Source organism: Akebia trifoliata, chromosome 1, assembly GCF_017979445.1.
Source record: "Akebia trifoliata isolate Shusen 1 chromosome 1, ASM1797944v1, whole genome shotgun sequence".
Taxonomy (NCBI): domain Eukaryota; kingdom Viridiplantae; phylum Streptophyta; class Magnoliopsida; order Ranunculales; family Lardizabalaceae; genus Akebia; species Akebia trifoliata.
This window is the reverse complement of record NC_141375.1, coordinates 8,044,576-8,058,483: the sequence shown is the minus strand read 5'-3', so window position 1 is coordinate 8,058,483 and position 13,908 is coordinate 8,044,576. Positions and strand designations below refer to the sequence as shown.

General features: G+C 34.9%; 1 protein-coding gene across 1 annotated transcript; it reads left to right on the top strand.

Moving 5' to 3' along the window:
- Positions 1–5,586: 5,586 nt before the first annotated feature.
- LOC147410624 (uncharacterized) lies at positions 5,587–13,421 on the top strand. Its single transcript, XM_086437522.1, has 7 exons — positions 5,587–5,739; positions 6,489–6,974; positions 7,064–7,213; positions 7,314–7,451; positions 11,603–11,650; positions 11,747–12,183; positions 12,670–13,421. The coding sequence occupies exons 1-7, from the start codon at positions 5,694–5,696 to the stop codon at positions 13,285–13,287; spliced, it is 1,923 nt and encodes a 640-aa protein (XP_086293648.1). The 5' UTR covers positions 5,587–5,693; the 3' UTR covers positions 13,288–13,421.
- Positions 13,422–13,908: the final 487 nt, after the last annotated feature.

The following is a 13,908-nucleotide window of genomic DNA, read 5'->3' as shown; positions in this document are numbered from 1 at the left end:
AATTTTCAAAGTTGAATTTATTTACGGTGTGCATCCCCGTGATGGTTGTTTTGACCAACTGGTTGATTGGGTTATTGCCTGCAGCTAGCATCCTGAGTTGACACAAAAGAGTATTTCAGTACATTTTCAAGGTCCATGCAAAACATAACTTTATAAGTCTCTTTTTTTTGCGACAAATCTTTTGTAAATCATTTTTCCTTATCTTTTCTTTTGGAAAATATTTTTTTCTTTTGAAATGGGTTGGGACACGAAAAACTTGAATATCATTTCGACTCAAATGGTTCGGCCCATCGTGATCGTTAAATCGAGATGAACTAGGTCATTATGAATCACTGCCATATTCAAAATAGATTCTTTATTGGGTTGGTGCACCTATTGAACAAATAGTTTGACTATCTTGAGGACAAAATTGTAACTTCTTGATCTCACCAATTTGTAATGTCCATTTTCGAGAAGCAACCTGGGAATACCCATGATAAGTTCGAGTCGTGACCTATAGGAATGTTTTTAGCCTCTAGGTTTACTATGTACAATGCAATTTATCTAACCATCATTGCCCAAGTGCACCTATATACCTTTCGAGCGTACTCAATCAGACGATACGTAATAACTTAGTTTGATATACCGTATAGGCGATAATCTAAGACTGGAACTCACATCTCTGAAGTAAAAAATAGTCACTTTAATCCCCAGTTGAGAGGTGGCGCATGATGCTAAGCAATGGCACTCTCAAGTCACCTCTCCTCTAGAATAGATGTCGTCTATCCCCCTAGTATCGTAGTACATTAGGGCAGGATCTCACTTAAGCACTGATTTTGATTAAGAAGTGCAATTAATAAACTTAGATTACTTTGATATATTGTATAGATACGAGTCTAGGGTTGTAGCTTTCATAAATGGTTTTAGCGTCCCATGAAGGGACTGACCATGTATTAGTACTACATTAACAATTGTGATATGTGATCATGCGGCTTACAATAAGACAAAGACTCAGGTCGCTCCAGCATGGGTGCATCAATATACCTTTTAGAATCACCTGATCAAACGGTACTGATACCCCAGTTTTATATACTTTACGGTACGTGACTGGCGTTGTGATTTTCATGAATGACGTCGTATCTCCAAAGAGATCAGGCCATGCACTAGTACCACATTGGCTATTAGGGACATGTAAGTGTGCCATGCAATAAAGTAAATGTGCTAGTTGTGTGTGCAAATAGGATAGGGTGTGTCCGGGGCATTTTCTAGATGAATGGGCTCGTAAGCCAAATCAAACCATCGATACATGGATGCTACATAGATCAAAGAAGGCCAAATTCATTACATTTACATTAAGATCATGTAGGCATATTAAAATATTCCTATAGAGACCATGGTTTTTCAGATAATTAATCAACAAAGATAGCACATCCATAGTTAAGCATTGACCAATCCATTTTTTCATATTTTTTTTTATAACTTATTTTTTCATTTTTTTTATAAAATGAATGAACTAACATAAAAGGACTTCTTTTTTTTGTCCAACCAAAGATCGTTTTGAATTTTCATTTTAATCAATCAAAAAGTGGCGAGCGGTACGCCCTAAATTTAACGAAAAAGTAATCCGTTTGATTTTTTGAAGCTTTAAAACTCAAAACAAAAATAAAATCCAAGAGGAAAGTTGCCAAGAATGACGTAAGGAACAAACTGAGTAAAAAAAATTAATTTTTTTTTAATACTCATTTTGAGGCACATTGCCTCTGATTTTTGGCTTAGGCCAAAAAAAAAAATTCTTATGTTTTTTTATACTCATTTTGTATCCCTACAAGAAGTCGAACAGAAATGTTAGTAGAAACGATAGTAAATGGGCTCGAAAATCGATTATGACTTGTCAAAATCTCGTTGACTTTATCACATTTGAAAGAAAATTTCGTTCTACCCCAAATTGATATGCTATAAGGGTTAATCGGAGATCGGACCAAAAAGTTACAGCTAGTTTAAATTCGACTGTCCACTTGGCAAAAATAAATTAGTCCAAATTAAAGGTACATTGCCTCTGGTTTTTGGCTTGGGCAAAAAAAAATATTTTTTTCTATTTTTTATTATTATTTTTTGATGATATGCATGAATAATAAAAAAAAGGGTAATCGAATAACTAAATAAAAAAAATTGGATTTTTCCCTTTTACCCAAGGGAGTAAATAAAGAAAAGGAAACGTACCTAAACAACAAACACAACAAAGTTAGCTTGTAAATAAGAATATTTTGTATATTTTTTTTTTATAAAATTTTTTTTGGCCGAGTTGACATGAGGGTAGAGCTTACAAGTCCCCACTAGAGTCGTCAAGCTGTAGACACGGGATTTATTCAATTTTGAATATATCAACTACTTTGGGGGGATTTGGAGTCGCCACCATTCATATTTAAAATAGGTGTGAATGGTCACTCGGATTGCATTTTTTTGAAAAATCATGTTTTTTGGCATTTGATGACTTTCGTACAGACATGACTCATTTGATCCAACTTTTGATTCAAAATAATGGGATCCATTTTATGGAGTAAAGAAGGTGTTAAGCACCCTATTCCATCCACCGTCGGTGGTAACTTTGAACTCGGTCTATTTTAAAATAAAAGAAAAAAAAAGTTAGAAAAATTTGATGTGTACCCTCGAAGATGAGGGACTTGGATATTGGTTCAAATTGTTGAAGGCACCTTTATTAAAAAAAGGGACCCCTTTTATGATTTAAACCATTTGTGGTGTGTATGTGTAAGTGTAGAAAGGGGGAAAAGTAGAAGAGGGAAGTGGGGAGAAGAGAAAGGGGTGATCATTGTCCAAAGTCCACCTTGTTCTTCTTGACCTTTTTTGACTTTCATTGACTTGCTTGAGAGAGTTGAGAGTTGAGAGAAAATTGAGAGTTAAGTATTAAGGGTTGAGAGTTGAGAGTAGAGAATTTTTTTAGATGAAATTTTTTTCAAATTTTCATTAGGTAGTGAAAGTTGAGAATGAAGGGGGTTTTATAGAGTTTGAGAGTTATTTTTAAGGGTAAGATGGGATGAAATGTTGGGAGAGTAGAAAATGACATGAGTTTTGAAGGTGGGGGGTATGAAATTTAGAGTTAAGATGAGGGTAGTTGTGTAATGAAGGTAAAATGAGTGATTTTTGACCCAAATGATTTGGATCCTACCCAACCCGTTTAGGTGGAGTGTTTGATGAAGTGAGATGATGGGTGTTTAAGAGGGTGGTTGTGATTGAATGGTGTTTGGTTTAACAGAATGGAGAATTTAAGAGGGTGATTGAGAGGGTGAAGGAGATGGTGACATGTGGTAAGATGTGTGGAGGTTAGGGATTTAGATTTAATTGATAGGAGTGAATGAGTGTTTGATTTGAGATGAGGGGTATAGGTTTAGGTTGTAGAGATGGGTTTTTAGGTAATGATAATGGTAGATTAGGGAAATGTGATAGTTGGTTAGTAGGGAGTGATAATAGTAAGTTAGGGGGGGTGTGGGTTGATGTGATTTTTTTAGAGAAAAAGTAAAAAAATAATTAATTTTTTAAAGAAAAGAGATGAGAGTTGGTGGTTTGATGAGGGAAGTGATGGGGTGATGACATGTGTTATTTTTGATGAAAAAGTGATGATTGGTGGGTTAGGGTTAATGGGTTGGATATGGATAAAGGCTTAGGGGTATTGGACTTGGGTTTTAGGAAGAGATTTGGATTTTAGAAATTGGTTGGAGTCATTTTGGATTAGGTTTTCAAGGGTAGGTATGATTTAGGTAATGTAGGATTAAACTTAGGTTAGGGGTTAAGGTGGGAAACACATTTTGTGTGTGTTGAGGGTTCGTGGGCTTTAGGTGGGCTTCAGATAATTTAATTCGGGAGCGGAACAGTGAAGGTTGTGGAGAGTGGTGGGTATCCCAAGTCTCATTTGCATTTATATATATATTTTTAGGGATTTTAGGAATCCTCGATTTGATCAAAATGCGACATGTTGGCGAATTGGGTTTTTTAGGCTCGTTGGCGACTTTTATTGAGAATCGGGTGTTTTTGGGGTTTAGGAGTGGAGTGGTGAAGGTGAGAAGGTGGTGGGTATCCCAATTCTTTTTTATAGGCCCATTAGACCCTTAGGAGGTCTTAGGAACCTCGATTCGATCAAAATATTGTTTTTTTAATGATTTGGGCCTTTAAGGCCCGTTGGCAAATTTTTTTGAAAAATCGATATTTTTGAGCCCTTACGAGTACACTTGAGTACATGTGATTGGTGAATCCTAGATTTCTATGAGTTCTATGAGCAAAATTACGTGAGCAAACAATTTTTTTCATTTTAATGGTCACCTCCATTGTGTTTCTCATATTGTGCGTCGAACATTGTTTGACATTATAATTTTTGTGAAATAAAATATACATAAAATAAAAGGGGCAGATCCTAGGACATATTTAAACATAATGGTTCTTTAAAATATGGGTTAGAAGTTTCTGATTGAGCTGATTTTTTTGTAAGGATGGTCTCTATGATGAGAAGTTCATTCTCACAAAAAATCAGCTCAATCGGAAATTTTTAAGTCCATCAAAAGCAATTTAAAAATTATTGGTAAAAAATTGATGGTCCACATTCTACATCACTTTTGATGGTGTTAGAAATTTCAGATTGGACTGATTTTTTATTTTTTATTTTAAGATGATCTTCTAATCATAGAAATTATCCTCACAAAAAATCAGCTCAATCCGAAACTTCTAACCCATATTTTAAAATTTTTTTATTCTCATGATCCGTCGCCTAAAATAAATTGACTTTTCTACCCTCAAAAGGTATTTGACTCTCAATAAAACAGGGCTAAGGAAGGGCAGTTAAGGATTGGTTGGAACCCACAAATGCTTTTGATTGTAATCCAATAACTACGGATGATCACGGTTATTGATCAATATTTGATTGGTTTTTAAGTAAGAATACATTTTTTTATACCTGACTTGTTCATCAGACACAACATATCCAACATGACTAATCCAAGGTTTTATGCACCAACCCGCACAGTACACACAATTTTTTTATTCGAGGGGTGCAAAAAAACTTGAAGTCATGACCTGGGTATAAGCCAACCCGCTTCTTTACCATCGGGGCAAATCCTTGGGGGTAGTAAATATACAATTGATTGAATGGTTTGGATCATCTTGATCATTATAATTTATTATTGGATTGGATTCAATGCTTAGCATATTTTATCTGATCGGATTCATTACTTAATGTAGAAAATCCAATCAGGTCGGGATTAAGTCAAGTTCTCATAAAGTTTTTATATCAAATTCAGTTTTTATGGAAAGCCACGTGGTTTGAGGATAGTGTTTTTGCAAATAAAAATCATTAGTTTGTCGTGTCAACCAATTATATAGTCAAAGTCTGAACTATCAGAGCAAATGTTTGGGATGTGAAAGGAGGAAGCTGCGGAGGTTCTTACAATTTGCCTCGACAAATCAGTTGCATCGAATTACTCGTCGAGGCACTCCGAGTCGTGTCGACTCATATGAGTTTCAAATTGACTCGACGGGTTTAAAAACAAGAAACGAAGTCAATGCGGGTCGTTGATAACAAAGCTGAATGTGTCTATATATACATAATTCTTACTTGTGTTGAGGTTATCTAAGCAGAGGGTTGCAAGTGAAGGGCAGCTTCAACAGAGGCTCTTACTTCTTAGAGCTTTTAAAAGTCTCTCTCCTCAACAATGGCCTCATCAACCCAATACGATCAAAGTCTGGATAACTGCACTGGTAATCAAACTTTGGTTTTTTTTTTCCATCATTCGAATTTTAATTGAATTTATAAGGCAAAATTTAGAATGATTTTCAGACACATAATTGGTTACTATTTGAGGTGCCCCGTGTTCCTAAACTGGTGACATGTCCTCTTTGACCTCTGTCTCTCATGGAATATTAGTAGAAAATGACCTAAATGCCCTCGTCTTCAACCTCCAGCCAAAGCTTCCTCCTCTCTCTCTTTTCTTCTGTTCTGGGATACTTTTCCTCCCCAGTTTTCATTATATATGGGGTTTACCCTTAATTGTTTGCTTTCCAATTATTTAGTATTTGAATTGTAATTGCTTGAGAGATTTGTTTCCCATTAAGATTGTTTCTTTGAGCTTAAATAAGGATGTAATTGGCTCTAAGAAGTCCAAGTAATTTTATGAAATAAAGCACTTTCTAAGAAGGTCAACTACCTTATTGGGTAAGTCAACTCGTTTATTTGCTTGTTTGATCCTGAATTTATCAGAAATTTGTGTTCTTATACCCATCCCTTGATCATGTAAATCTCCACTTTGTCACCAACTAATTTCTTTCAATCTGGGTAGTTTCCTTCAACTAATCTCTTTAGAGGGGCAGGAAGAGCATGTCATCAGTTTGAAAACATAGGGGTATCTTAAATATTCATGGACACATGGAGGGGTATGAAAAAAAAAAAAATTAATTTGAGGATTTTGTTTCTGCTCTTAGTTTCATTGTTTACATCTTGTCTATGGTAGATGGAAACGTCAAAGATCTCTATTGGTATTTGCCACTATACAAAGCTGCATTTGATGGTGATTGGGAAGAGGCAGTAAGGTTCTTCAAAAAGGACATTTCTGCCATGTCTGTGGGGATCTCAGGATCATTGAAGACAGCTCTCCACATTGCGGCGATATCAGGACAAACATTGTTTGTGGAAAAGCTGGTCCAAGAGATGCCTGAAGAAGCACTAGAAAAGAAAGATTCATCAGGTCATACTGCTCTTTATTATGCAGTTGTGGCTGGAAACATTAAGGCAGCAAAGGCAATGGTGGAAAAGAACCCAAGATTGCCACAAATCCAAAATAATTCAAGTATTACACCAATACTTGAAGCAGCTCTACTAGGTCATAAGGAGTTGTTGAGGTATCTCTGCGAAGTAACGAAAGACATAAATCCAAGTCCATATAGAGGTCAAGATGGTCTTCGCCTTCTCAATGCTGTAATAGCAGCAAATTTCTATGGTAACAAAATTCTTACTAGTTATCAATATTGTGTATGTACTTTTTCAAAATTAGATATACAATTTTATTTTTTGTCTTGATACATGTAGATATAGCACTTGATCTGATCGAGCTTTATCCAGAATTAGCTACCACGAGAGATCGATATGGGAATTGTGCATTGGATGTTTTGGCTCGAAGGCCTTCTGCTTTTAGGAGTGGAAATGGACTAGGGTTTTGGCAAAATTGCATATATCCACGTTGGTGTCTCTATCAATCTTTTATTACTTATGTCCTTTTATGTGTGTTTAGACAAGTGTGAATACATTCTAGTCTAATTAAAATTTATGTTTCTTGAAGTGGTTCATGTCCAAGAAACCTCCATCTCCAGACAACAAAGAAGTGGAGATGTGGAGGACCCCTGCACGGAGAACTCAAAGGACCACACAAAAATGGTCTCCTTATTCCACTTTCTCCTTTTGCCTCAAATCATTCAAGGTGAGTGAAAGTCCATTAATTTCCATTTGTTTCATTGCCCTTTTTTACCTTCAATTTTGCAATTTAGAAGGATGATTATATAAGAAATGACAAATAAATTGGGCCAAGTATATTAAAAAAACTGAAAACATGGGCAACTTTTTCCCATCTTTCACTTTTCCCCTTCATATTAGATCAGAGAGATGCATCGAATCACTATCGATGTATCCCATCACAATATGGAAACTCGTGGTGTAATAAGGAAATTTTTGGAATTTATAGATCGATTAGGCATATTATGGATTAAGACTTTCTAATTATGTTAAGAGTACCATCAGTTAGATATTAATTAATAATTTTCATTTTAAAAAAAGTTAACTCAATTTTCTAAGTTTTTGATCATGTAATTTTCTATTTGTTTCGATATTGTTTTGGTTGTAGTTTTACATACATTCTAACAATTACAAGAATAACAGAATGCGGAATTAAATTGATAAAATGTGATTCCCGATCACATATATATCCTCAGTTTTGTTAGAATGGAATACATACCAAGGTCCTCTCTATCATGCCAATCTAATAAAGGAATTACATAAGATTGAGTCATACCTTGGCATCAAAAATCTGGAGAACATATCAACTAATTATTGTTGTAGAAGGGAACCTAATAGACTCCTTTGTGAATTGTTATTATAGATTAGACTCACCTTCTCTCTCCCTTTCTCTTGATTGGATCAGCTAAGGTGTTCGTAAGTGATGGAATAAAATCAAAATGTTGACACTAATTGGGGAGCCGATCCAAATATATAGATGAGAGCAAGATGGCTTAGATTTCCTCTATTATTAGTTTCCTAATCCATCAATGTTACTAATTCTAGTCTTTAAGAGGGTTCCCATTCGAGTTCTAATGAAGTAATGATTTGGGTTACTATGGGATCCATGTTACTAAAACAATGCAAATCATGGAGGCTATTGGGCCACACTAAACCGTAGGTCTAACACTTTTAACACTGTTACAATGTCATTGGTCATTGGACCTTAAAGAAACCTTTTAATGCTCTATCGAGTAATCACACATTTCTTAAAAGAACACAAAGATTAAAAGGCCATTGCCAACTCATGTACTATTTATTTCTCTTTCTTTTACAATATATATTTTCCTTTTTTTGTTTGGAAAGTGAGATTACCGGTTGGTAATTAGTAGGTGACGATGGATTCTGAACACAGCAGTCATTGACTTAAACCAACTTTGCAAGCTAGCACCTTTTTCTATCTTACCATGTATGAATGTACATAGTATAAGTTTGTGTCTCCATCGTATTTGAATATCTTTTTCAGAATTGCATGACTCATCCCAACTCATCAACTATTTCTTCATCTCAACTCAACTATATACAGATTTTAATCTCGCTTTTGGGGTCTATAAGTAATAAGGTTTTAGACAGTTGAAATTAATATCCAATGGATTGTTCTCAACGCAAGAGAAACAATTTACCTAGCATTACTAACTAGGTAAATTTCTTACCTAAAATAATGGTTCAAATGGATTAATCTCCATTATATCAGCAATTCATTGGATGCTTGGATCATCTAACATGACCCCACAAGTGAGAGTATACCTATAGAGTAGGCTATTTGAGCTTGTGATTTAGTAATAGATGGGGTTTAGAGATTAAGGACTATCTATACAAGTGGGCCAAACACTATAAACATGGGAATGAAATGCAATATGAGGTTTCTCCATTTGACCAAGTTTTGGAAAAGGTTTGACCTTCAAGAGAGTTCGGTAAGTGCTAGAACAGGTACAACAATAAGTGATTTTGTGAAGAAGTCAACAGATTTAGAACCATGCTGTCCATTATACCTTCCCAAGTCTATATAAGAAGGAGATCTCATCATTTGCAACCAAACTTCGAGTGAAAGCTCAAGAGGTAAAGTAATCACAGTTTCCAAGTTCTTAGAGTGGATGAATGCCCTTAGAAGTTAAGGGAACTCCAAAAACTGATTATTTCGGCTGATTTGGAATATATAACATTATGCATAGGGATGTTAATTCAATTGAAGTGGCGTAGATTCTTGGTGTGTAGAGTAAGTATTACTGGTAGGTATTGAAACCACTGAAGGTGTGACAGATCAAAGGAAGGGATGGTGAGAAAGACACTTAAGAGCAATATTTTTATATGTTGGCTAAGCAAACGACTTAGTAGTTAATAATTAGATGATGAAGGCAGGTTTTTTGAACCCACACCGGGGAATCAATACTCAAACCTGTAAAAAACATAGCGAAATGGCACCACTATGTGAAAATTAGAAAATTTGACAAAAAAACTTGATGGGCCAAGGCTGATGAATTTTAGAAACCAAATTTTGATGTTCCCCATATTCAACGGTTTAGAGCAGTCGAATTTCTCTCGCCCTTAATTAATTTGATGGCTTTGGCCCGTTGAAAAAAAAATTTGATGCCTTAGTCCATCAAATTTTATGAAATTCGACGGCCTTGGACCATCAAATATGGGCTTTTTTCACGTTGTGCACCTTCAAAATATGCTATAGCATTGAACCTCTTATAAAATCTTATATTTTTCACACTTATATCTAATTAACAAACTATAGTTCACCCGTGCCTACGTCATGGCATCCTCACTTTAGTTAAGGGGGTAAAAGTGAAAAATATAAAAAATAAAGTTGGAGTAGGTGGTGGCAATTTTAACATGACCCGCGAACACAGCTCGAAAACAACACAAAATTAGTGGGTTTGGGTCAAGCCTAATTGGATTTGGGGTATCATTGAAGATTTTTAAGGTTAAATGGGTAAAATATTAAAAACAATAAAGCGGGTTAAAGGAAGTAAAAGAGGAAATATAGTAAAGTTATAGGGAGTGAAGTATAAAAGAAATAAAGTAGATCTCACAAAACTATAACTTGATGGGAGGGTTAAGGGCATAAAAGTGAAAAAAATGAAGTTAGAAGGGTATTATTAAAGAATTTTGAGGTTAAAGGGGTAAAAGATGAAAAATAATAAAATAGGTTAAAAGGGGTAAAAATGAAAATATATTTAAGTTAGAGGAGTGAAAATAAAGTTGAGTGGGTAAAGAGAAAAAGAAATAAAGTGGTTAAGGTGGGTCCCACACAAAAGTTTGTGTCTTACAACTGTACCAACTCAATTGTGTTTTATTATATAGATATACATTGTTTTATGTTAATGAAAAACCTAATGCTGGTAAATAGGGAAAAGTGAACTCAATATCATTGATCATTTGCTTGAACCCATCAAAATGGTAAGACTGTCCTATGTTTGATGGAGAAAAATATTTCTATCAAACTTTGATAGTTGGGAGTGGGGTTAACCTGCATTTCTCACTTTTCCGATAAGCTAAAAGTGGATTAGTCACCAGACAATCTCTTCCTCAGAGGACATGGTTGGGTGCCAAGAAGTGGTAAGTGAGAAGCGGATCCCCTATTGCGTTCCCAAACACTACCTAATTCTTTTCATCCTTGGTAGGGTCCTTCCACTCTTTCCTATGAACTCAAGAGGATTCTTGGTGGCCAACACCTGGTACATGTTGAAGGGTGACATGCTTGCCTCGTGGGATTAGTCTAGTGCTCTAAGAGGCCTGGATACCCAAGTTATAGCAAAAAGAGTGAATAGAAGCTTGAATTTCATCAAATATGAATTGACATGATCATCGATTGAAGTGCTTTAAGGTTAATTTATTTTTATTTTCTTAAAAAATTTAATCAATTTCCTTACCTAAAATTTAGGTTATTTTGCAAAAATGGTCGAATATTTTTCAAAAAGTTACTAAATCAGTCATGGTTTTTAATATTTATGAAAATGACCATATATCTGATTTCACAGTTACTTATTTTTATCGAAACGGTTACATATTGTATGTCACATTTCCTATGTACTTATTCACCCCTCCTGTTAACCTACATTAAACACCAGGGCATAATGGATTAAAGTAAGTTAATCAAATTATCCACACATCAGATGAAAATTTTCATTAAAAAAATGTAATTACAAAATCGAGTATATGACCATTTTCATAAGTATGACAAAAAATAGCTGGTTCATTAATATTGGCAAAATACATCCATTTTTGTAGTTTCCTATAGAATTTATCTTGAGAGTTACTAAACAAATTTCCAAATTTCCTTTTGTATAAAAGCATCCCAGTGGCTCAACGGTCTCTTTTGGAATGTTGCAAAGCATCTAGGTAACAGTCTCACCTTGGTCCTTCAACTCCTCTTGTTTGCTCATTTCTTACATCACTTGAATTCACATATTGTTTGTAATTTGATTGTAATAACAGTGCCAGGTGTCAAGAAAGTCTACGATACTAAATTAATGAATGGCCAAGCCGAAAAACTTGTCAAATGCATTTGTGATCAAGTGTCACATTTGGGTAATCACTCAAAGATCAAAGAGTTGATAAATGTCCCATTCTTGGTAGCTGCAGAGTATGGAACCGTTGATTTTATAACCATGTGCCTTCAAAATTTTCCTCCATTGATGTGGGTCCACTATAATGATTCTCGTACCATACTTCATATCGCCATCGAACATCGACAAGAAAAGGTTTTCAAACTCTTACAGAAAATGAGAGCATGTACAAATACATTAGCATCTTATAATGTTACTGGTGGGAACAACATCTTGCATCTGGCAGCGAAATTGGCACCATCCCCAAAACTCAAAGCTATCTCAGGTTCAGCTCTACAAATGCAAAGGGAGCTCCAATGGTTCAAGGTGATATTACTAGATTTTTATTTTTTATTTTTATAGCTTATATATTTAAATTCCTTTACCATAATAAACCCAGTCTTTTCTCATATTTCGAAGGAAACTATTTTTGGGGGAAACTATCAACTCTTTCAAAAAATTTACAAAAATCAAGGTAGGCAACTCTTCAAGAATCTGAATTTTGAATTTTATCCAAAAAAAATGTACATTAACTCTAAAAATAATACTAAAATCACAATGAATAATTGAGAGTTGAAGGGAGAAGAGAATCATTGAGAGCCTTTTATTAACACAGATATGGGACCTCCATGGTTAAAATTATCAATCCAAATGATATGTAACGAGTTGTTTGAAATAGAAATAGAAAAAGAACAAGAAAAATCTCCTTCTAGTCCAATCTTTCTTTCTCAAGCTTTCTTCCAATCAATTTGTTTTAACTTTTTTTGTAAAATTATTCTAAATAATGTTATTGTTATAAACTGTTTTGTGTAGGCTGTGGAAAAGATCACACAACCCACATACAGAGATTTACAAAACTCAGATAAAAAAACACCACAAGCTTTGTTTACAGAAGAGCACAAAGAGTTAGTTGAAAAAGGGGAGAAGTGGATGAGGGATATGGCATCATCTTGCTCAGTTGTGGCCACACTAATTTCCACGGTGGTCTTTGCCGCAGCTTTTACCGTACCAGGTGGAAATCGTAATGATTCAAGCATCACTAGTGAATCAGGCATTCCTATTTTTCAAGAAAGCAGATACTTCATGTTGTTTGCCTTGTCAAATGCATTAGGGCTGATCTCTTCCTTAACTTCAGTATTGATATTCTTATCTATCCTCACATCACGCTATGCAGAAGAAGACTTTCTTGAGTCCTTACCCAGGAAGTTAGCATTTGGTCTTGCCACACTCTTCATCTCTATTGCAGGCATGGCAATAGCATTTAGTTCTGCCTATTTTATCATGTTTGACCATCGATTTACATGGATTCCAATTCTGGTAATTTCACTTGCTTGTTTCCCAGCTATCTTATTTCTATTGCTACAGTTTCCCCTCTTTATTGAGATAGTCCGCTCCACATATGGATATGATATCTTCCAACGACATAGTTGACTAATTTCATAAGTTCTTTGATAGCATTGTATTAAATACATCACCTGATTTATAGAAATGAGTTTCTTATCTTATGTGTTCCTTATTTTAGCCCCAGTGACAACACCAGTACCAACAACAGCAACCATGAAATAAAGTACATGCCTTAAATTACTAGAAAGACATTTTATAAGTCTGGAAGCCTAACCTGAATGCGTTTATTTATATAATGTGTATGGTGTTAATGAGAACGAAAATTATATATGCACTTCACTAATCTCTAAGGGCTCTCTAATTTCTTTGGTACCTCTAATATTTAACTGTTTTGTTAAGAGCACTCCATCGTTGATGGCACCTCACTTTTTTTTTTTTTTTTTCTTCTTCTTCCCCTCCTCCAATCTCTCTCTCTCTCCCCCTTTCTATTTTTTCTTCTTCTCCTCCTCTTTTGGCACAATGAACCAGAATGAGGTATGATCTATATCATATATGCACTTTTGACATAGGTTTCACAATTCACAATGTCAAATGTGCATTTTTGATATAGATGAAAGCATGTTAGATGATCCCTTTTGACATGAATTTAAATGTGTCAGACGTTCGATTTTGACACAATCAACAAAGATGACCACGAGGAATGAAATG

Bases quoted from the DNA above. Each gene is read 5' to 3' on its own strand.
- LOC147410624 (XM_086437522.1), top strand. From the start codon at position 5,694: ATGGCCTCATCAACCCAATACGATCAAAGTCTGGATAACTGCACTG. The intron at 5,740-6,488 runs GTAATCAAACTT...TGTCTATGGTAG, and splicing joins AAGTCTGGATAACTGCACTG to ATGGAAACGTCAAAGATCTC. The intron at 6,975-7,063 runs GTAACAAAATTC...TGATACATGTAG, and splicing joins AATAGCAGCAAATTTCTATG to ATATAGCACTTGATCTGATC.